The sequence below is a fragment of the Henckelia pumila genome, chromosome 4 (assembly GCF_033568475.1).
Source record: "Henckelia pumila isolate YLH828 chromosome 4, ASM3356847v2, whole genome shotgun sequence".
Lineage (NCBI taxonomy): Eukaryota > Viridiplantae > Streptophyta > Magnoliopsida > Lamiales > Gesneriaceae > Henckelia > Henckelia pumila.
The window spans coordinates 180321675-180346271 of record NC_133123.1 but is presented as its reverse complement, the minus strand read 5'-3'; the positions used below and the strand labels follow the sequence as shown (position 1 = coordinate 180346271).

General features: G+C 40.9%; 1 protein-coding gene across 1 annotated transcript in view; it reads right to left on the bottom strand.

Annotated features, from left to right (window-relative positions):
• Positions 1–15137, bottom strand: part of LOC140862379 (uncharacterized) — a 38702-nt gene extending 23565 nt beyond the window's left edge. Inside the window, exons 1-2 of the mRNA XM_073265401.1 lie at positions 14699–15137; positions 13980–14524 (exon numbers count right to left, since the gene is read on the bottom strand). Of these exons, the coding sequence (XP_073121502.1) occupies positions 13980–14524; positions 14699–15137 (984 nt within the window). The remainder of the gene's footprint in view (positions 1–13979; positions 14525–14698) is intronic.
• Between the last annotated feature and the right edge of the window lie 9460 nt (positions 15138–24597).

The following is a 24597-nucleotide window of genomic DNA, read 5'->3' as shown; positions in this document are numbered from 1 at the left end:
GGTTTTAAAAATATTTTGTGACTTGTTGTGTGTAATTTCTGTACTGCAATAACTTATTTATAATGTAGGCCACTAACAGCTTAGGGTCTATTAGTCATAAGTTCAAGCCCGACAAACAAAGCTCGCATGTTCAGAAATTAATATAAAATTCATCGTGACTCCGATTGATAAACCGATTTCACCAATGTGCACAGAAACCATTTCTGCACCTTTAAAGTCAAGATAAATTTTTCTGAATCCGAATTCAGTGGTTTCCAAAAATGTCCATCCCTATGTCATTTTAGGAAATCTTACTCCTCTACTCATAATTAAGAAGTCCAACTTCTTTGTTCATTAAATTTAACTCTTTAAATTTAACTATCTCAATGGGGATTAAAAAACCATTACACTGTGTGACCCTCAATGGTTCAGGGATACAGCTAGCCGTGGGCTCACAACTCCTTGTGACTCGGAACAACAATTTCCAACTAGCCCATCGAATCATGGTAAGAGCGTCTAGCAAAATCGCCCCATGATTCCCTAGGTATCACTGATAGTGCCTACAAGAACCAATAGATTTTGGTTAGCGTACAGTACGGTCCCTTCATCCATATATCCCGATCGAATCAACAACCATTGGTATATCGAGAGTCGTTCGAGATTTGATAACTATGCAATACATCTTGAAGATCAAATAGTGACATCGCATGTGCTACTAAGAAACCATTTCTTAAAACACATCATGTACTCTGGCCAGAGATTCGTCACACTAATATCTCCTCAGATCGCATAGGATATCCACACTCGCAAGTATGTGGTGAATCCTTGACAACAAAGCATCGACTCCTATATGTGTTGTAACTGTACCCAATCCCGACACCTGATGACCCTAATAGAGTCGGTAAACGAGTCAAAGCACAGTACTGTTGGAAAACTGGCGGTCAGATCAATCACGATTGATACCCGGTGCAGCGGAAGTTTAAAAATTTTGTTATGGAACAATTCCATAGTGTGGGTATCAACCGTTCAACGATTAAATTATAAGTGTGTAAAATTTAAATAACAATTAATCAAATTTTACCTTCAATCTCGAAGCGAGATTATTGGACACCAACAGAATTAATCTGCTCTTGTTGTCTCTCCCTGGAACCGATGAACTCCTTCAATCAGGTCCACGAATGGGGTTTAAATCCCTCTGATAGATTGCACTAGAAAATCTATCAGAAGTTTTTCTGCGAAGAGATTAAACGAATCTGATTCGTTATTTCAGACTGCGATTCAAAATCACAGACCGGAAATTTCTCTGACAGAGCAAAAAGGGGGGGCGGCCGAATTGTTTGAGAGAGAGGAGGGTTTCGAAATTTTGCTCTCAAAATTATGACCTATTGTATGTAATTTCTGTACTGCAATAACTTATTTATAATGCAGGCCACTAACACCTTAGGGCCCATTAGTCATAAGTTGAGGCCCGACAAGCAAAGCCCGCATGTTCAGAAATTAATATAAAATTCATCGTGACTCCGATTGATAAACCGATTTTACCAATGTGCACAGAAACCATTTCTGCACATTTTAAAGTCAAGATAAATTTTCCTGAATCCGAATTCAGTGGTTTCCAAAAATGTCCATCCCTATGTCATTTTAGGAAATCCTACTCCCTTACTCTTATTTAAGAAGTCCAACTCCTTAGTTCATTAAATTTAACTCTTTAAATTTAACTATCTCAACGGGGATTAAAACTCCATTACACTGTGTGACCCTCAATGGTTCAGGGATACAGCTAGCCGTGGGCTCACAACTCCTTGTGACTCGGAACAACACTTTCCGACTTGCCCAACGAATCATGGTAAAGCGCCTAGCAACATCGCCCCATGATTCCCTAGGTATCACTGATAGTGCCTACAAGAACCAGTAGATTTTGGTTAGCGTACAGTACGGTCCCTTCATCCAAATATCCCGATCGAATCAACAACCATTGGTATATCGAGAGTCGCTCAAGATTCGATAACTATGCAATACATCTTGAAGATCAAATTAGTGACATCGCATGTGCTACTAAGAAACCATTTCTTAAATCACATCAAGTACTCTGGCCAGAGATTTGTCACACTAATATCTCCTCAGATCGCATTGGATATCCACACTCGCAAGTATGTGGTGAATCCTTGACAACAATGCATCGACTCCTATATGTGTCGTAACTGTACCCAATCTCGACACCTGATGACCCCCATAGAGTCGGTAAACGAGTCAAAGCACAGCACTAGCATATAGAGTCTCCATGATGTTTCAAGTCGTAAGGACTAATGGTGTACAACCAAAACCGCGGACTTTATCCACTCGATAAGTGATAACCACTTGGAAAGTCCGGATAGGGTAGTTCGATTATTCATCCTATGAATATCCATTTGCATGCTTCGAACATCTCTATGTTCCCTACCAATGAAACGTGGTACTCCGCATCGCAAATGCTAGTCTCAAACTCGAGCGATCCTTATCCTTATTATCGGACGGCTCAATCGACTAGGAACAGTTTAGAATATACAGTGACTATAAGATGTATTTCATGATAGACATCTCCATGTTCTACCACATCTTACATACACTATGGTATATTCAAGGTCTTTATCAAAACAACAATAGTATATCACAATATAACAATATGAAGTAATATAAAGTCATTGCCATTAATAAAAGTGTAAATTATATTAAACAAAAGATTGTTTTTACAAAGAGTCATCAAAGCCCATAGTCACAAGTTGGCTCACTGGGCACCTACTCTTTCAATCTCCCACTTGCCCTATAGCCAACTAGTCATACTACGTAGACCCATTGCTTCGCGATGTTTGTCAAACAATGGTCCTGGCAAGGGCTTAGTAAGCGGATCAGCGATATTGTCTGCAGAGGCCACTCGTTCGACAGTGATGTCTCCTCTTTCCACAATCTCCCGGATGATGTGGTATTTCCTCAGTACGTGTTTGGATCTTTGATGAGACCTTGGTTCCTTTGCTTGAGCAACGGCACCCGTGTTGTCACAGTACACCGGGACTGGACCAACAAATTCAGGAATGACGCCCAACTCTTGGACGAAATTCCTCATCCAAACGGCCTCTTTAGCAGCAGCTGATGCTGCAATGTATTCAGCCTCGGTGGTGGAATCCGCTGTGGTGTCCTGCTTGGAACTCTTCCAAGAGACAGCACCGCCATTGAGCATGAACACAAATCCAGAGGTTGACTTCGAGTCATCCACGTCACTTTGGAAGCTAGAGTCGGTATAGCCTTCCAATTTCAGATCTCGTCCTCCATATACCATGAACATATTCTTAGTCCTTCGTAAGTACTTAAGAATGTCCTTCACGGCTTTCCAATGCATTTGACCAGGATTAGCCTGATATCTGCTCGTGACACTCAGAGCAAATGCTACATCCGGTCTGGTAGATATCATCCCATACATGATACTACCTATAGCTGACGCATATGGTACATGTGTCATATTCTCTATCTCTGCATCAGTCTTGGGACACATAGACTTGGATAGAGAAACTCCATGACACATGGGTAGATGTCCTCTCTTGGACCCATCCATTGAAAACCGTTTCAATATGGTATCGATGTAGGTTGATTGAGTGAGTCCTATCATTCTCATAGACCTATCTCTATAGATCTGTATCCCAAGAATGTAGGATGCCTCACCCAAATCCTTCATCGAGAATCTACCTGATAACCATATCTTTGTTGACTGCAACATCCCTACGTCATTCCCAATGAGTAGGATGTCATCAACATAAAGTACTAAGAATGTCACCGCATCCTTAACTACTTTCTTGTACACGCATGGTTCCTCCGGGTTCTTGATGAAACCAAAATCTTTTATTGTTTCATCAAATTTCTGGTTCCAACTTCTTGATGCTTGTTTTAGACAATAAATTGATCTCTGAAGCTTGCATACCTTATGCTCGCTTCCCATGGATGTGAACCCCTCTGGCTGCTTCATATAGATTTCTTTCTTAATGTCTCCATTAAGAAAAGCAGTCTTCACATCCATTTGCCATATCTCATAGTCATACCATGCAGCTATGGCAATAAGGATTCTTATGGACTTGAACATTGCAACTGGTGAAAAGGTTTCATCATAGTCAACTCCTTGTCTTTGAGTGTAACCTTTCGCCACCAATCGCGCCTTGTAGGTCAATACCTTACCATCAGGCCCAAGCTTTCTCTTGTAGATCCATTTACACCCTATTGGAACAATTCCATCAGGAGGATCTACTAAAGACCAAACTTGGTTTGTATGCATTGAATCCAATTCAGACTGCATAGCTTCAAGCCATAAATTTGAATCCGCATCAGAAATTGCTTCCTTGAAGTTTCTTGGATCACATCCAATGTCGGGTTCATCTTGATCCCCTTCAAGAAGAAGACCATATCGAACAGGAGGTCTAGAAGTCCTTTCGGATCTTCTAGGTTCAGGCGTGTCCAGCAATGGTTCCTGAGGTGTAGGATCGTTATTTTGTATTTCGGGTTTTTCTCGAACTTCTTCGAGTTCCATCATCTCGCCTTTCTTATCCAATAAGAACTCCTTCTCCAAGAAGGTGGCATTCCTAGAAACAAACACCTTTGTTTCAGCAGGATAATAGAAATAATATCCGATTGAATTCTTCGGATACCCTACAAAATAACATAAGCTGGATCGACTATCCAACTTATCTCCCACTGTCCGCTTTACGTAAGCAGGACATCCCCAAATCCTCAAGTACGAATACTTAGGAGCTTTGCCATTCCATAACTCGTATGGTGTTTTGTCCACTGCTTTAGTGTGGACGTTGTTCAACAACAATACCGCCGTTTCAAGCGCATATCCCCAAAACGAAGGTGGAAGCTCAGTGAAGCTCATCATGGATCGAACCATGTCCAACAAAGTTCGATTACGACGCTCCGATACACCATTCAGCTGTGGTGTCATAGGAGGAGTCCACTGAGAGAGAATCCCATTCTCTTTCAGATAGTCCAAAAACTCGGTACTCAAGTATTCTCCACCTCGATCCGATCGAAGTGCCTTAATACTTTTACCTAGCTTGTTTTCTACTTCAGCCTTGAATTCTTTGAACTTTTCAAATGCTTCAGACTTATATTTCATTAAATATAAATACCCATATCTTGAATAATCATCAGTAAAGGTAATGAAGTAGGTGTGGCCATGTTGAGTCCCAACTCTAAATGGACCACAAACATCTGTATGGATCAAATCCAACAGATTTTGACTACGCTCAGGTTTCCCCTTAAAAGGAGATTTAGTCATTTTCCCTTTTTAGGCAGGATTCACAAGTAGGTAGAGAGTTAATATCAGACATATCAAACATGCCCTCTCCCACTAGCTTGTTCATCCTCCTTGAGGAAATATGACCTAGTCTAGCGTGCCAAAGGTTTGCCGGGTTTTGACTATCGATTTTCCTTTTGTTTGTTGTTGTCGCCGGTTTATCAATATAATTTATTGGAACGTCTTTTAGTTTTAAGTTGTATAGATCGTTTTCAAGTTGTCCATTTCCAATCAAACATTCATTCTTGTAAATATTGCAAATCCCATTCACAAAATTGCAAGAATAACCATCTCTATCAAGCATAGAAATAGAAATAATGTTTTTAATTAAATCTGGAACAAATAAAACATCTCTTAATAATAACTTAAAACCGTTCTGCAAAATTAAACAAACGTCTCCTACGGCTGTAGCTTCAACTCTGGAACCATTCCCGAGCCTCAGCTGGGTCTCACCCATTCTAAGCCTCCGACTTCTTGTCATCACCTGCAAATCATTGCAAATGTGAGATCCACATCGGTATCCAATACCCAAGAAGTAGTGTTAAGCGAAACGTTAATTTCAATATAGAACATACCCTTTGCAGTTCGCAACTGCTCTAGATATTCCTTGCAGTTACGCTTCCAATGTCCCGGCTTCTTGCAGTAATGGCAAACATCCTTGGATTTTCCATTGTTTGAAGCCTTTGTCTTTTGCTTCTTCTCGGGCTCGACTTTCTTGGGTGGGGCAGAACGTTTTTTGCCCTTCATACTTGGCCCCTTCTTAGCAGAAGATGAGGAGCCCACCAAGAAAACGGGCTTATCCTTCTTAAGTGTGGATTCATATGTAACGAGCATATTGACCATCTCTTCAAGGGTGGCCTCTATCTTGTTCATATTAAAATTTATCACAAATCCATCAAATGAAGAAGGAAGAGACAGAAGCAGTAAATCCACATTGAGTTCATGCTCCAACACCAAATCAAGGGTCGCCAACTTTTGTATGAGCCAAATCATTCGTACCCCATGATCACGGACCGAAGTCCCTTCACGCATGCGGCACGTCATCAACTCCTTAACAGTTGCGAACCTTTCAGCCCTCGATTGAGCCCCAAAAAGTTCCTTGAGTTGCGCGTGAATGTCAGCAGCATTCACCGTGTCCTCAAATCGCCTCTGGAGTTCATCAGACATCGAGGCTTGCATATAGCATTTGGTCTTGATGTCATGGTCCCACCATGCATCAAGCTTGGCCAATTCCTCCGGACTTACATCAGCTGGTGCTTCCTTCGGAGGTGCTTTCTCTAACACGTAGAGCATTTTCTCCGAAGTTAAGACAATCTTCAACTTCCGGAACCATTCCGTATAGTTGGCGCCAGTCAACTTGTTTTGTTCGAGGATCGAGAATAAAGGATTACGCGAATTCATCGTATGAAATACTGAAAAGAAAAACAGACATATATCAATGATTGTTTAAGCAATTTACTAAGACATAAAATTGGCGAATTTTATTTTATGAATCTCACTCCCACTATTTTAACGATTTCACCACCCTCTAGTGAAAACGGGAAACTTTTCCTTAGTGAGAACATGGAGTCCAATTGACAAACTTATGGTCCCGAATAATATCAGCCAACCATAATTCTCAAAAGGTAGAGCCCAATTGCTTCCAAAGCAACCCCCATGTATTTACCTCATGTCCAATAAGGGCCCAATAATATGACGCCGTTTAAAGTGACATGTCAAGATGACCCATCAATATTAAGTTGTGATGGACGGTCGCCATGTGGATCCCCCAATAATATGAGCCGATCCCATGGGAGTTCCACCCAACTTACAACATGTGTCGATCCAATGTACAGCTTTCCGACGGACGGGCCCCCCCAATAATATGAGCCGGACCGTATCCGCGGGTAGCATCACATACATTGACCGTTGATGGAAGGTAGGAACATTTAAACAAATTTAAATTTCCTTTATTTATCTTGATATCAATTTTAAATCATATTTAAAATGAGGGATTTTTAATTATAAAATATTTGTCTCATCATATTCAATTTATTGCATGCTTGCCGGATTCACGCAATTATGTCTAAACATGCATACAATCATAATATCATATTATATAGGATGATCGATTCCATTTCTAATTGACCCGTGGTTGCCAATCACGGGTCTTAGTCCAATCCTAGGTAATATGCAGTATGCAATGCAATCCTATTACATGTGCTTCCAATTTACATTTCTTCAGTCTTTATTGTCTGCTGGGACCACCATCTTCAAATCTTGATCTCCCACTAAATCTAATGTATTTACAATAAATAACAATGACAAGCAGGGGATACATTTTTAGGGGTGGGAACGGGCCATAAACCAAGCCCACTTTTATTACATATGACATTCATATCGGGCCATAAACCAGGCCCATTAATAAAACCAACAACAATAAAACAAAATGTAAATTCCTAACATACACCTACAAAATTGGTCATGGCAATCGATCATCCTTATCCAATAACATTTAATTCAAAATTAATTTATTGGATAACATGCAGTGGCAATTCAAATTTAAACAAGATAAAATCATATTTTATATATAAAATCATATTTTACACATAAAATCATATTTTATCTCTATATCAAATAAAATCATATTTTATCTATAAAATCCAATTTTACAGATAAAATCATATTTTACTTAATATATTATAAGATCATATCTTATCATCAATTGTACCAAAAATAATTGATTTCAAAATTCAATTTAAGGATAAAATATTAAAATTTTCCAAAAATTCAAATTTATCCAAAAATCAATTTTAAAATTTACGGACTCGAACAATTCGATCCGAAATCTCGTGAACCAATCAAAAACAATTTTTGACCGGACCAAAAATAAAATTTTAACACATTAAAATTAATTTTAAATAAAATATAATTTTTCCCGCGGGCCGCCCGGTACACTCCCGGGCCGGCCCGCACCCGGGGCGCGGGCCGGGGGCAGCCCGGCTGCCCCCTTAGGGCAGCGCCGTGCGCCGCCCTGGGCGGCGACGGTCGCCGCCCGGGGCAGCAACAATTGCTGCCCCACCGGGCAGCGATCCAATCGCTGCCCGGGTTTTGCCCCGAAAATTTTTTTTTTTTTATTTAAAAATATTTATTTTGTTTCAAAAACCGAGACTCAAAAATTTTGTACAATCGATTAATTTAATCGTTTGATCTGAGCAACCTGGCTCTGATACCACTGTTGGAAAACTGGCGGTCAGATCAATCACGATTGATACCCGGTGCAGCGGAAGTTTAAAAATTTTGTTATGGAACAATTCCATAGTGTGGGTATCAACCGTTCAACGATTAAATTATAAGTGTGTAAAATTCAAATAACAATTAATCAAATTTTACCTTCAATCTCGAAGCGAGATTATTGGACACCAACAGAATTAATCTGCTCTTGTTGTCTCTCCCTGGAACCGATGAACTCCTTCAATCAGGTCCACGAATGGGGTTTAAATCCCTCTGATAGATTGCACTAGAAAATCTATCAGAAGTTTTTCTGCGAAGAGATTAAACGAATCTGATTCGTTATTTCAGACTGCGATTCAAAATCACAGACCGGAAATTTCTCTGACAGAGCAAAAAGGGGGGGCGGCCGAATTGTTTGAGAGAGATGAGGGTTTCGAAATTTTGCTCTCAAAATTATGACCTATTGTATGTAATTTCTGTACTGCAATAACTTATTTATAATGCAGGCCACTAACACCTTAGGGCCCATTAGTCATAAGTTGAGGCCCGACAAGCAAAGCCCGCATGTTCAGAAATTAATATAAAATTCATCGTGACTCCGATTGATAAACCGATTTTACCAATGTGCACAGAAACCATTTCTGCACATTTTAAAGTCAAGATAAATTTTCCTGAATCCGAATTCAGTGGTTTCCAAAAATGTCCATCCCTATGTCATTTTAGGAAATCCTACTCCCTTACTCTTATTTAAGAAGTCCAACTCCTTAGTTCATTAAATTTAACTCTTTAAATTTAACTATCTCAACGGGGATTAAAACTCCCTTACACTGTGTGACCCTCAATGGTTCAGGGATACAGCTAGCCGTGGGCTCACAACTCCTTGTGACTCGGAACAACACTTTCCGACTTGCCCAACGAATCATGGTAAAGCGCCTAGCAACATCGCCCCATGATTCCCTAGGTATCACTGATAGTGCCTACAAGAACCAGTAGATTTTGGTTAGCGTACAGTACGGTCCCTTCATCCAAATATCCCGATCGAATCAACAACCATTGGTATATCGAGAGTCGCTCAAGATTCGATAACTATGCAATACATCTTGAAGATCAAATTAGTGACATCGCATGTGCTACTAAGAAACCATTTCTTAAATCACATCAAGTACTCTGGCCAGAGATTTGTCACACTAATATCTCCTCAGATCGCATTGGATATCCACACTCGCAAGTATGTGGTGAATCCTTGACAACAATGCATCGACTCCTATATGTGTCGTAACTGTACCCAATCTCGACACCTGATGACCCCCATAGAGTCGGTAAACGAGTCAAAGCACAGCACTAGCATATAGAGTCTCCATGATGTTTCAAGTCGTAAGGACTAATGGTGTACAACCAAAACCGCGGACTTTATCCACTCGATAAGTGATAACCACTTGGAAAGTCCGGATAGGGTAGTTCGATTATTCATCCTATGAATATCCATTTGCATGCTTCGAACATCTCTATGTTCCCTACCAATGAAACGTGGTACTCCGCATCGCAAATGCTAGTCTCAAACTCGAGCGATCCTTATCCTTATTATCGGACGGCTCAATCGACTAGGAACAGTTTAGAATATACAGTGACTATAAGATGTATTTCATGATAGACATCTCCATGTTCTACCACATCTTACATACACTATGGTATATTCAAGGTCTTTATCAAAACAACAATAGTATATCACAATATAACAATATGAAGTAATATAAAGTCATTGCCATTAATAAAAGTGTAAATTATATTAAACAAAAGATTGTTTTTACAAAGAGTCATCAAAGCCCATAGTCACAAGTTGGCTCACTGGGCACCTACTCTTTCAAGTACTAGCATATAGAGTCTCAATGATGTTTCAAGTAGTAAGGACTAATGGTGTACAACCAAAACCGCGGACTTTATCCACTCGATAAGTGATAACCACTTGGAAAGTCCGGATAGGGTAGTTCGATCATTCATCATATGAATATCCATTTGCATGCTTCGAACATCTCTATGTTTCTTACCAATGAAACGTGGTACTCTGCATCGCAAATGCTAGTCTCAAACTCGAGCGATCCTTATCCTTATTATCGGACGGCTCAATCGACTAGGAACAGTTTAGAATATACAGTGACTATAAGATCTGTTTCATGATAGACATCTCCATGTTCTACCACATCTTACATACACTATAGTATATTCAAGGTCTTTATCAAAACAACAATAGTATATCACAATATAACAATATGAAGAAAGATAAAGTCATTGCCATTAATAAAAGTGTATATAATATTAAACAAAAGATTGTTTATACAAAGAGTCATCAAAGCCCTTAGCCACAAGTTGGCTCACCGGGCACCCACTCTTTCAGGGGGTGGCTTAATGGGACATTTTGAAGTGGCTAAAACTTATGAAACTTTGCATGAACATTTTTATTGGCCACATATGAAGCATGATGTTGAGAAAATTTGTGAAAGATGCGTGACTTGTAAGAAAGCAAAGTCTAGGCAACATCCATATGGTTTGTATAATCCACTTCCCGTTCCTAGTGAATCGTGGGTAGATATCTCTATGGATTTTGTTTTAGGACTACCGAGGTCTAAGAAGGGGAGGGATTCAATTTTTGTTGTGGTTGATAGATTTTCTAAGATGACTCATTTTATTGCTTGTCATAAATCTGATGATGCTTCTCATGTTGCTGAATTGTTCTTTAATGAAATTGTTAGATTGCATGGCATGCCTAGGAGTATTGTGTCTGATAGAGATACTCGTTTCTTGAGCTAATTTTGGAAAACATTATGGTGCAAACTTGGTACTAAACTATTGTTTTCGACTACATGTCATCCTCAAACGGATGGTCAAACTGAAGTTGTTAATAGAACGTTAGGAACTTTGTTGCGTGCTATAATTAAAAAGAATTTGAAGAGTTGGGAAGAATGTTTGCCATTTGTTGAGTTTGCATATAATCGTAGTGTGCATTCTACTACAAATTTTTCACCCTTTGAAATTGTGTATGGTTTTAATCCTTTAACCCCATTGGATTTGATGTCTTTGCCTATGAGTGAAAGGGTTAACATGGATGGTAAGAAAAAGGCGGAATTTGTGAGAAATTTGCATGAAAAAGTGAAGGCGAACATTGAGAAAAAGAATTTGCAGTATACAAAGCAAGCAAATAAGGGAAAGAAGAGAGTTGTGTTTGAACCAGGAGATTGGGTGTGGTTGCATTTGAAGAAAGAGCGGTTTCCTGAAAAACGACACTCAAAGTTTCTACCTAGAGGCGATGGACCGTTTCAAGTATTGGAGCGCATCAACGACAACGCTTACAAATTAGATTTGCCAGGTGAGTATAATGTCAGTGCTACTTTTAATGTTTTTGATTTATCTCCGTTTGATGTAGGTGATGATCAAGATTTGAGGACAAATCCTTTTCAAGAAGGGAAGGATGATGCGATCATGTATGGCTCGCATGCTGATCAAGTGACTAAGGATCCGTTGGAGAAACCACGAGAACCGGTTACGAGAGGCCGAGCTCAGAATTTTAAGGAAGCACTTCAATCTTTGTTGTTGAAGACACAAGAGGGCGTTAGATTTTTTGATATTCAATTTGGAGGAAGTTATAATCTTATTGAGGTCAAAAGAGGTCAAGAAAGTGAAGAAATTGAAGACCCTGCTCGAAGCCAAGGCGCGCCCGCGCCCCAGACTCGCGCGCCCGCACCATTATTTTGCGAAGAAGAAGCGCGCCCGCGCCTCATGATCGCGCGCCCGCGCTTACGGATGCCAAATTGACGATGTTTTGCGAGCTCTCGGCGCGCCCGCGCTACCTTATCGCACGCCCGCACCATTGTCTGCGCAACTTCGGCGCGCCCGCGCCATGCCCTTTTACATGCATCGAAGGTGTTTGTGTGTGTGTTCGGGATTTTTAATATTTTGGATTTACTTTGTTTATTTTAGGTCTTTTATTCCTACTAGGAAACTTTAGGAGATATCTTTGATATCTTTTTGATTTATTTTGCGTTATCTTTCAATATTTTGGGTTGTAATATAAATACTACAACATTCATTATTTTAATGATAACTAAGATTTTCAGATTATTGATTATTCAATACAAAATTCTCTTTAAAATTTTATCAAAGCTTTTGCTTTACCCAAAATCAAACTTAACAAAGTTTCATAGCTTTGTGGTGTTTGTCAATCGATTTTCAATTCGGTTGTCAAAGACAGGTTCCTTTGAAGGTCTAATTGAATCTTTGATTGTTTTCTATCGTGAATTCTCTGTTGCTAGTTACAGGTTCAACTAGAGGTGGAGATTCCAAAATCTGTTACTTGTTTCAAAGTCAGGACAACATTATTGAATTCTTTTGTTATCGAATTGAGGTGCGATTCATTGAAATCGTGTTGCCTTTCATACATAAGATTCATATCACCCGCATTTTTCAACAACTTTAAAACTTCCTTCTTAACTACCTCTTTCATGGCGGGATTCAACCGCCACTGATGATCAACATAAGGAGTATAAGACTCTTCCATCAAAATTTTATGCATGCATATTGTTGGACTAATACCCTTAATATCATAAATTGACCATCCTAAAGCAGTTTTAAAATTTCTCAATACTCTCAACAACTTATATTTTTCTACAGCAGACAGGTGAGCAGAAATAATAACAGGACAAGTAGAATTTTCACCAAGGAATGCATAACATAGATGTGCAGGAAATTATTTAAGATCATGAGTTTCAGCAGATACCTCTGGTGCACTATTTTCCAATGCTTCAGATTCCTTAGTACTCACCATTTTTTCTTTTGGAGCTCCCTCAAGGAATGCTTCTTGTACATGTAGCTCCCAATCCTCTTCCTTATCAAATACCTTATCCGCCACCAAACATAACATGTTTCTAGTGGATCAGTGATTCCTGCACATGAAAAAGAATTATGAAAATCAATAATTTCAATACTTTTACATGTACTTACCTCATTTGGTCCTCTCATGGTGTGATAAATATTGAAAATCACAGCTTCACCACCAACTTGAAGTGTGAGCTCTCCCTTGTGGACGTCGATCAGCACGCGTGCAGTAGCTAGAAAAGGTCTCCCAAAAATCAAGGGAGTTTCTTCATCTTCATCCATGTCCAAAATCACAAAGTCTGCTGGAAATATGAACTTGTCGACCTTCACCAAAACATCCTCCACAATACCCCGTGGATATGTGATACTCCGATCAGCCAACTGTAATGTGATGGTGGTCGCCCTGACTTCTCCAACTTAAATTTATACTTGCTCCTAAATCACATAAAGCTCTATTTATCTTAGAATCACCAATAAAACAAGGGATAGTAAAACTCCCTGGATCCTTAAGCTTTTGTGGCAACTTTTTCTGCAGGATTGTGCTGCACTCTTCTGTCAGATTCACCACTTCATTGTCTTGTAGTCTCCTCTTCTTGGACATCACATCTTTGATGAACTTGGCATAATTGGGCATTTGTTCCAAGGAATCTGAAAATGGTATATTGGTGTGTATCTTCTTGAAGATGTTTAGGAACTTGGAAAACTGCTCATCAAGTTCCTTTTTTTTGAACCTCTGTGGAAATGGAAGCTGTGGCTTGTACATTGGTTTGGATTCAGATTCTTTCTTTTTCTCCTCAACACTTTCCTCCTCCACTGGTTCTTCAGCTTCTTTGCCTTTTTTCTGCTCATCGCTTCTCTCTTCAACCTCTAATTTCTTACCACTTCTTAACTCCACCGCTTTCCACTGCTCTTTTGGATTCACTTTAGTATTTCTGGGAAATTGTCCTCGATTTTGATCTTTCAAAGCATTTGCAAGCTGCCCAATCTGTGTTTCCATAGATTTCATCATAGCCCCCAAACTGCACATATATGTCTCCATGTTGTCCATTCGAGTCTCAGTTCTCGACATCCTCTTGTTAGATTCATTGACATATGTAGCGACAACATCCTCCAAAGACGTCTTTCCTTCACCCTTGTTTGTATTGAATCCTGGAGGGGGAATCAACACATTTTTGTTGTTGGCATAGGAAAAATTTTCATGATTACCTAAACCAGGATGATAAGTATTGGGCGTAGGATTACCTCAATAATTTTCGTAGCCTCTGGGATTTATGTACTGAGCTTCCTCAGGTGGATGAGATTCTTCTATGGCAACCGACACACCTGCAGGTTCACATACATTCACCTTGTTCAGAGCAGCAACTTGTGTACTCAACGCAGATAGCTGTGCAGTGATGGAAGTGAGAGGATCAACACTATACACTCCCTTCTTGACTCTCATACATTCAGATGACCATTGATAACTATTGATAGTCATTTGTTCCAGCATCTCATAGGCTTGAATGGGGTCTTTGGAAAATATGGTACCACCAGCAGCAGAGTCCACGGACATTCTTGTAGGCTTGTTCAACCTATTGTAGAAAAGCTCTATTTCTTCCCAATCTGCAAAATTATGATTAGGACAACGCCTCAACAAATCTTTATACCTTTTCCATGCATCATATAGTTGTTTTGAATCATACTGATGAAAGGTGATGATCTCAATCTTCAGCCGGGTGGACTTGGCCGGTGGAAAATATTTTGCAAAAAATTTGACCGCCATATCCTCCCATGTAGTAATGCTCCCTAGCGGCAGTGACTGCAACCAACTCCTTGCTTGATCCCTTAGAGAAAAAGGAAACAAGCGTAAACATATAATATCCTCAAACACACCATTAATTTTTACAGTATCGGTTATCTCTAAGAAAGTGCATATGTGAGACCTCGATTCTAATCATCTAATCTTAGAATAAACAATAATTACGCATACAAGATCTAAGATTAAAAGCAAAGTTTTTTTTTTTTTTTTTTACACAGGGTGACGCGCGGGCGCGCCACCCGAGGCGCGGGCGCGCATACAGCCCTGCCCGGGCCTCCGAGAAAGGGAGCAGAACGCGCGGGCGCTCCTCACCAGGCGCGGGCGCGCATGGCCTGCTGTTTTAGCTCAAAATAAGGCTCCAAAAGTGCAATCCAACACCCGGAAAGGCTCCGACATGATCCAACTAACACTTTTCAACAACGAAGTATTCAATTACAAGAAAGAGTAGAACATGCATCAATTCTAAGTTTCAAAATCCAAAATACAAATCGAGTTCGAATACAAAACATATCAAGTTCGAGTTCTAACATGCTCCAATCTTAAACTAGATAAACATGCTAATTCGACTTCTAAACCGAGTCTCACTTCTCCTACTTGCCCTCGAAGCTAACCATGCCTCTTCTAACTTGTTCCTGCCCCACCTGTTGCCAAGTACACATACAAAACAAAGCAACAGCCGGATAACCGGTGAGAACGACATTCCCAGTAAAAGCAACATAACAAGTAATACAAGTAACAAACATGCTTTCAATACAATAACGAAATCAATAACATCGTAATGAATGCATGTCTTTAAACAGGGATATTAAATCTGATAACGAGGGATTGCAGCTGTGCCTTTGGGATCCCGAGGGTAAGATCACGTAACAACTCACCGACTCTCCCAATCGAGGTGGTGCCACGTATCTCACTCCCTAGACTTTGAGCAACTATAATGAGTATGCTAGCACCAGACGAAACGACTACGACCTGGGCCACTCAATCATAGTTCCCAAACGTCTAAACAAAAAGGGCGGTTCTGCCCGCTGAAAACAAGATTGGCTCAAGATGAATGCATAACAGAAACATAAAACATAAGCCAAAACAATCAAACAAAACACCAGTTCCTCATGCTAGAACAAGTATAGATGCAAGTACGTGATTTCAAAAGGGAAAACTCGAGAACCACAGTCCCGAGTATGCTATCCCGCTGCGATGACTGCTTTTACCTTTCAATGCAGTAGCTCCAATTATGGATAAGTTACAAAAGAGATTGTATAAACAACTACACAATCTAACAACAACAAGGCAACGGTTCAAGGAAAACTCTTTATACCGTTCTTCGTCCAACTCTCGACGAACAATGCTGCTAACCCAGGGCTCGACAAACTCCAACGAATCTGTAAGAATTCAAGAGTTGATCAACAACCACGATCACTCACACGCCAAGACTTCAATCAATACAAAAACGATTCGAAAACCCAAAACTCAAACCGACGGCATAACGGCTATAAACTGAACAAACCGGAAATGCAGACAGCAGTTCAATACCGATAACAACTCATATCAATGCCCAAAACAACAATAACAAAGCAAACCCATCAATCTAAAAATCCACAATTTCGAAAATGGCTTCCAAAAATCATAGCAAATCCGAACGTCGCTCTAATTCAAAACCGACAGATAATAAACGATCAGAAATCTGTCTAGAACAACATAATCGAATCTCGAACGATTCTAACAACATCCAAAAACTAGAATTTATCCGATCGTAGAAGAACTTACAATATAACAGAGCTCTCACTGCAGTGATCGATAATCTGCCTTCAGAAATAAATTCCAACGACCGGATCGAGCTCGGGATGAAATCTGGAAGCTTGAAGAATCGATTTCTTCAACAATGGAGGAGGGAGGCGTGAAGAGGAAGGTGATGGAGAAGAGAATGGGTCCAAAAGCCTTATAAATATCTATAAAAACCGATAATTGCGTTTTAGTCCCTGAAAATCCAATTTTTGCAAAAAGGACCCTGATCAAAATCAAACCGGCTCGAGAAGTCTGTAATCTCTGATTGACTCAAATAAATTCAATTAAGATAAAAACGGGGCGTTACAATTCTCCCCCACTAAGAAGAGATTTCTTCCTCGAATCCACAAGAACCATAACTCATAAGATAGAATAAAGAACTAAAGACAGTAAGAAGAACTCACGTCATCCGAATAACTTCGAAAATCGCTGTCTCATGTCAGATTCTGTCTCCCAAGTCGCTTCCTTGACGCCGTGATGGCTCCACTGCACTTTCACCAATGGAATCAACTTGGTTCTGAGTTGCTTTTCTTTCCGATCAAGGATCTGAATCGGTCGCTCAAAATAGCTCAGGGTCTCGTCTAACTCGGCTTCGTCAGGCTGAAGGATATGAGAAATATCTGGTTGATACTTTCGCAGCATAGAGACGTGAAAAACGTCGTGAATACCAGATAAAGACGGAGGAAGTGCAAGTCTGTAGGCAAGATCGCCTATTTTCTCGAGAATTTCGTACGGACCGATGAATCTCGGAGATAACTTTCCTCTCTTACCGAATCTGACGGTGCCTCTGAACGGAGAAATCTTAAGGAATACACGGTCTCCCTGCTCAAAACTCAGAGGTCGACGTCTGACATTCGCATACTTCGCCTGTCTATCTTGAGCTGACTTCATTCTGGTCTGAATGATCTTAACCTGCTCTGCCATATCTCTAAGCATCTCCGGTCCCAAATCTGGTGACTCGGACAATTCATCCCAAAACAACGGAGATCGGCACTTTCTACCATACAAAGCCTCAAAAGGCGCCATACCGATACTCTCTTGGAAGCTGTTGTTGTAAGAAAACTCGACAAGAGGCAAAGAATCCTGCCAACTAGTGCCAAAGTCTAGCACTACCGCTCGCAGCATATCCTCCAACGTCTGGATAGTCCGCTCTGACTGTCCATCTTTCTGAGGATGATAAGCTGTACTCAGATGCAATCGAGTACCAAGTGCCCCCTGAAGACTGTGCCAGAAGTGAGAAGTGAATCTAGGATCTCTGTCTGAAACGATCGACTTCGGCACACCATGCAATCTCACAACATTGCTAACATACAACTCAACCATCTGATCATGACGATACGTCATCCTGTATGGAATAAAACACGCAGACTTCGTCAATCGGTCGATCACTACCCAAATAGCATCGCATCCTCGAACGGATCGTGGTAGCTTCGTGACAAAATCCATAGAAATGTGATCTCATTTCCATTCAGGAACAGATAGGTTGTGCAAAAGACCACCTGGTCGCTTCCGCTCTGCTTTCACTTGCTGACAATTCAAACACCGAGATACAAATCTTGCAACATCGTCCTTCATTCTCTTCCACCAGAACTGACTCTTCAGATCGCTGTACATCTTACGACCTCCAGGATGATTGCTAAACCGACTGCAATGAGCCTCTCGGAGAATACGCTGTCTCAACTCCGAAATATCAGGCACAACAATACGATTATTCACGAACAAAACATCATCTCTAACCTGGAATTCAGACTGATGGCCCGATCTGACTTTCTCTACTGAAATCTGGATGCTCGGCTCATACTTCTGTGCTTCTCTGATTGCAACAAACAACTCTGGCTCGGCTTGAATAGCAAGCACTCTGATAGTCTCCCTATCTGTTTCAAACTCTAAACCATAAGTGCAACAATCATCGATCAACTGGGAAACACTCATAGTAGAAAGAGATAAAGAACAAAGCTTTCGGCTCAAGGCATCTGCAACTGCATTAGACTTCCCCGGATAGTACTTGATTTCACAGTCGAAATCCTTCAACAGATCTAACCATCTCCTCTGTCTCATATTCAGCTCTGCTTGAGAAAACAAGTACTTAAGACTCTTATGGTCAGAAAAGATCTCGAAAGACTCACCATAAAGATAGTAACGCCAGATCTTCAGAGCAAAGACGATCGCAGCTAGTTCAAGATCATGGACCGGATAACGAGTCTCATGCGGTTTCAGCTGCCTTGATGCATACGCCACCACATGCTTATGCTGCATAAGAACACAACCCAAACCTCGGTTAGAAGCATCACAATAGACTGTGAACCCTCCAGTACCCTTCGGAATAGAAAGAATTGGAGCACTGGTCAGTCTCCTCTTTAGATCAACAAAGCTAGCCTCACAATCTGGAGTCCAGACAAAAGGCGCATTCTTCTGAGTCAGCTGGGTAATAGGCTTGGCAATAGATGAGAAACCCTCGATGAAACGACGGTAATAACCAGCTAAACCCATGAAGCTTCGGATCTCAGGTACTGATGTCGGTCTAGGCCAATTCATAACCGCTTCGATTTTGCTGGGATCGACAGAAATCCCATCTTCAGAAATAATATGACCGAGAAAGACAACTCGATCTAACCAGAATTCGCATTTCGATAGCTTGGCAAACAACTGCTCAACTCGCAAAATCTGCAAGACGATTCTCAAGTGCTCTGCATGGTCAGTACGGTTCTTCGAGTAGATAAGAATATCATCGATGAAAATAATGACGAACTCATCTAAATAACGCTGAAAGATACGGTTCATCAAACCCATAAAAACAGGTGGAGCGTTAGTCAAACCGAACGGCATGACTATAAACTCAAAGTGACCATACCTCGTTCTGAATGCGGTCTTAGGAACATCTTCCTCTCGCACTCTCAGCTGATGGTAGCCTGACCTCAGATCAATCTTAGAGTAGACAGAAGAACCCTGCAGTTGATCAAACAAGTCATCTATTCGGGGTAAAGGATATCTGTTCTTAATTGTAGCCTGATTCAATTGGTGGTAGTCGATACAGAGCCGCATAGAACCATCCTTCTTCCGAACGAATAGAACAGGAGCACCCCAAGACGATACACTAGGTCTGATGTATCCCTTGGCAATCAAATCCTCAAGCTGCTCCTTCAACTCTCTCAATTCAACAAGTGCCATACGATAAGGAGCTTTTGAAATAGGTTGAGTACCTGGCACTAAGTCAATGCTGAATTCGAATTCTCGAATGGGTGGCAATCCAGGAACATCTTCCGGAAACACATCAGCAAAATCTCTAACCACTGGTAAGTCAACCAAAGCTGGGCTAGATTTCAGTACATCAACCGCATAAACCAAAAATCCTTCTGCACCTCTCTGTAACAAACGAGTCATAGATAACACTGAAATCAAAGGAATTCTAGATCGAGAACCCTTACCAAAGAATTTCCACTCGTCTGCCATTTCAGGTCTGAACCTGACAACCTTCAGAAAACAATCAACTGTCGCCCTGTACTTGGTTAAAGCATCTATCCCGACAATACAATCAAAATCTGACAGTCCAAGTACAATACAGTCGAATTCTAACAAATTTCCCTCAAAACAAAGTTCACAGTTCCTGACTAGTCGGACAGAAACAATTCCTCCACCCAAAGGTGAAGTAAAAGCTACTACAGTAGGCAACAATTCAGTTGGCAAAGCATGCAATAACACATATTTCTCAGAGATAAAGGAATGGGAAGCACCTGTATCTATCAAGACATGAGCAGAATGACCGAAAATCGAACATTTACCTGCTATGACATCGTCAGGTGCTGCCTGAGCCTGATCCTCTTTCAATGCAAAGACTCGTGCTTGCTGTCTCGGAGGCTGATTTGCACTAGAGCTACCTCCCTGTCTGTTCTGCTGTTGCTGGGGTTGGAAAGAGTGTACTGCAGATGACTGCCTCTCCGGCTGAGCTGCAGGTCTAGACGAACTCCCACTCTGAGCTCTATCTCTATTACGTTGAGGGCACACTTTAGAGAAGTGTCCCGGTTGCTGACATGTGTTACAATTTCCGAAGACTCCCACACACTGATCCGGTGAGTGTCTTCCTCCACACTTGCTGCAGTACAAGGATGATGACCCAGAACTCGGTCCTGAACCGAATTGCTTCGAACCACTGGAACTGGACGAACTGTTCCCCTGTCTCTTGAACTGTTTACCTCTTGCCTTGTACTGATCCTTTCTGTTTCCCCCACTGTTTCCACCTTCATACCTCTGCTGCTGGTTCTGATGTTGAGGTGGCTGATTCTGGTACTGAGATGGTTGGTTCTGATACTGCCTCTGCTGCTGAGGTGCCCCCTGATTACCTCTTTGCCTCCACAAGCCTGCTTCTGCTCCCTTTGCGTAATTCATGGCATCCGCAAAGTTGCTAGGCCTGTTGGTGTTAACCAACGTGAAGACATCGGGGTTCAACCCGTTGATGAACTGATCTGCCTTAGCTTCTTCATCTCCGGCAATTAGCGGTGCAAAACGCAACAGACTATCGAACTTAGCCACGTACTCTTCAATGTTCAGATTCCCTTGCCTCAGATTTGCAAACTCTGCTCCCTTATCCTTACGATACGAGATAGGGAAAAACCGCTTATAAAACTCAGATTTAAAAAGAGTCCAAGTAACCTCTGTACCTCTACTCTCAATTGCTTTCTTTGTCATGATCCACCAGCTCTTAGCACCACCACGCAGCTGATGAATTACTAACCTGATTCGGCGGTCATCTGTGTAGTCAATGGAATCAAACAACTGATCCATATCATCCAACCAACTCTCACAGTCAACTGGATTTTCTGAACCCATCAACAATGGCGGATTGAACGACTGAAACCTCTTCAGCAAGGTTTCCATAGGAGTCGCTGAAGCATCCAACTGATCAACCTCAGTGCTAGCTTGCTCAGTCGCAGGGATAACTGGTGGTGTGTTTCTGTTTATCACTCGACGAGGACCCATCTGATAATCAAAGGTTAGCACACGAGATATCTCAATTGCTACCATCAGTGCCCTTACAACCGCTTGGAATACCGAATACCAGTCGAGAACAGAAACAGTTATATCTCAAGTAGATCATGCTTTATTAATTTAAATCACACAACCATGTAATTCAAATAATGCTCAAACAATAAAGCATGCTCGCATGGAATTAAGTACACAATTAAATAATTCAAACACATGCGAGAAGTCATTGCACACAGACTCAATCTACCCCGCTCACTCTAGTTCGACCAAGAATCTTAACTCTCTGATACCACTTAATGTGAGACCTCGATTCTAATCATCTAATCTTAGAATAAACAATAATTACGCATACAAGATCTAAGATTAAAAGCAAAGTTTTTTTTTTTTTTTTTAAACAGGGTGACGCGCGGGCGCGCATACAGCCCTGCCCGGGCCTCCGAGAGAGCAGAACGCGCGGGCGCTCCTCACCAGGCGCGGGCGCGCATGGCCTGCTGTTTTAGCTCAAAATAAGGCTCCAAAAGTGCAATCCAACACCCGGAAAGGCTCCGACATGATCCAACTAACACTTTTCAACAACGAAGTATTCAATTACAAGAAAGAGTAGAACATGCATCAATTCTAAGTTTCAAAATCCAAAATACAAATCGAGTTCGAATACAAAACATATCAAGTTTGAGTTCTAACATGCTCCAATATTAAACTAGATAAACATGCTAATTCGACTTCTAAACCGAGTCTCACTTCTCCTACTTGCCCTCGAAGCTAACCATGCCTCTTCTGACTTGTTCCTGCCCCACCTGTTGCCAAGTACACATACAAAACAAAGCAACAACCGGATAACCGGTGAGAACAACATTCCCAGTAAAAGCAACATAACAAGTAATACAAGTAACAAACATGCTTTCAATACAATAACAAAATCAATAACATCGTAATGAATGCATGTCTTTAAACAGGGATATTAAATCTGATAACGAGGGATTGCAGCTGTGCCTTTGGGATCCCGAGGGTAAGATCACGTAACAACTCACCGACTCTCCCAATCGAGGTGGTGCCACGTATCTCACTCCTCTAGACTTTGAGCAACTATAATGAGTATGCTAGCACCAGACGAAACGACTACGACCTGGGCCACTCAATCATAGTTCCCAAACGTCTAAACAAAAAGGGCGGTTCTGCCCGCTGAAAACAAGATTGGCTCAAGATGAATGCATAACAGAAACATAAAACATAAGCCAAAACAATCAAACAAAACACCAGTTCCTCATGCTAGAACAAGTGTAGATGCAAGTACGTGATTTCAAAAGGGAAAACTCGAGAACCACAGTCCCGAGTATGCTATCCCGCTGCGATGACTGCTTTTACCTTTCAATGCAGTAGCTCCAACTCTGGATAAGTTACAAAAGAGATTGTATAAACAACTACACAATCTAACAACAACAAGGCAACGGTTCAAGGAAAACTCTTTATACCGTTCTTCGTCCAACTCTCGACGAACAATGCTGCTAACACAGGGCTCGACAAACTCCAACGAATCTGTAAGAATTCAAGAGTTGATCAACAACCACGATCACTCACACGCCAAGACTTCAATCAATACAAAAACGATTCGAAAACCCAAAACTCAAACCGACGGCATAACGACTATAAACTGAACAAACCGGAAATGCAGACAGCAGTTCAATACCGATATCAACTCATATCAATGCCCAAAACAACAATAACAAAGCAAACCCATCAATCTAAAAATCCACATTTTCGAAAATGGCTTCCAAAAATCATAACAAATCCGAACGTCGCTCTAATTCAAAACCGACAGATAATAAACGATCAGAACTCTGTCTAGAACAACATACTCGAATCTCGAACGATTCTAACAACATCCAAAAACTAGAATGTATCCAATCGTAGAAGAACTTACAATATAACAGAGCTCTCACTGCAGTGATCGATAATCTGCCTTCAGAAATAAATTCCAACGGCCGGATCGAGCTCGGGATGAAATCTGGAAGCTTGAAGAATCGATTTCTTCAACAATGGAGGAGGGAGGCGTGAAGAGGAAGGTGATGGAGAAGAGAATGGGTCCAAAAGCCTTATAAATATCTATAAAAACCGATAATTGCGTTTTAGTCCCTGAAAAATCCAATTTTTGCAAAAAGGACCCTGATCAAAATCAAACCGGCTCGAGAACTCTGTAATCTCTGATTGACTCAAATAAATTCAATTAAGATAAAAACGGGGCGTTACAGCATAGGTGTAGGTGAGGATCAGCAGTGGCTCTCCCATTAAATTGGTTCTGTTGAACCATATTGATCAAGGTCGGCTTCAGTTCAAAATTGTTGGCGTTAATGGTCCCTCGAGCGATTCCAGAATAGTGAGCCTGGATCATCGGCCGGAAGTGATCTCTAATTGACACCAGGGGAGCTTGATTTACATTTTCTTCAGCCATTCTATCAATTTCTTCTCTTCAAGCTCTTCTCAAAGCACGTGCAGTTCTCTCGATATCTGGATCAAACAGTAAAGAATTCGCACTTTGAGATCGTCGCATAAACTACAATTTAAAATTAAGAAGAAATCAATTAGTACTTTAAAATAAAATAAAATAAAAGATCTAAATTAAAACTTAGACTAATTGGTAACAAGACTAAACAAAATCAAAAAT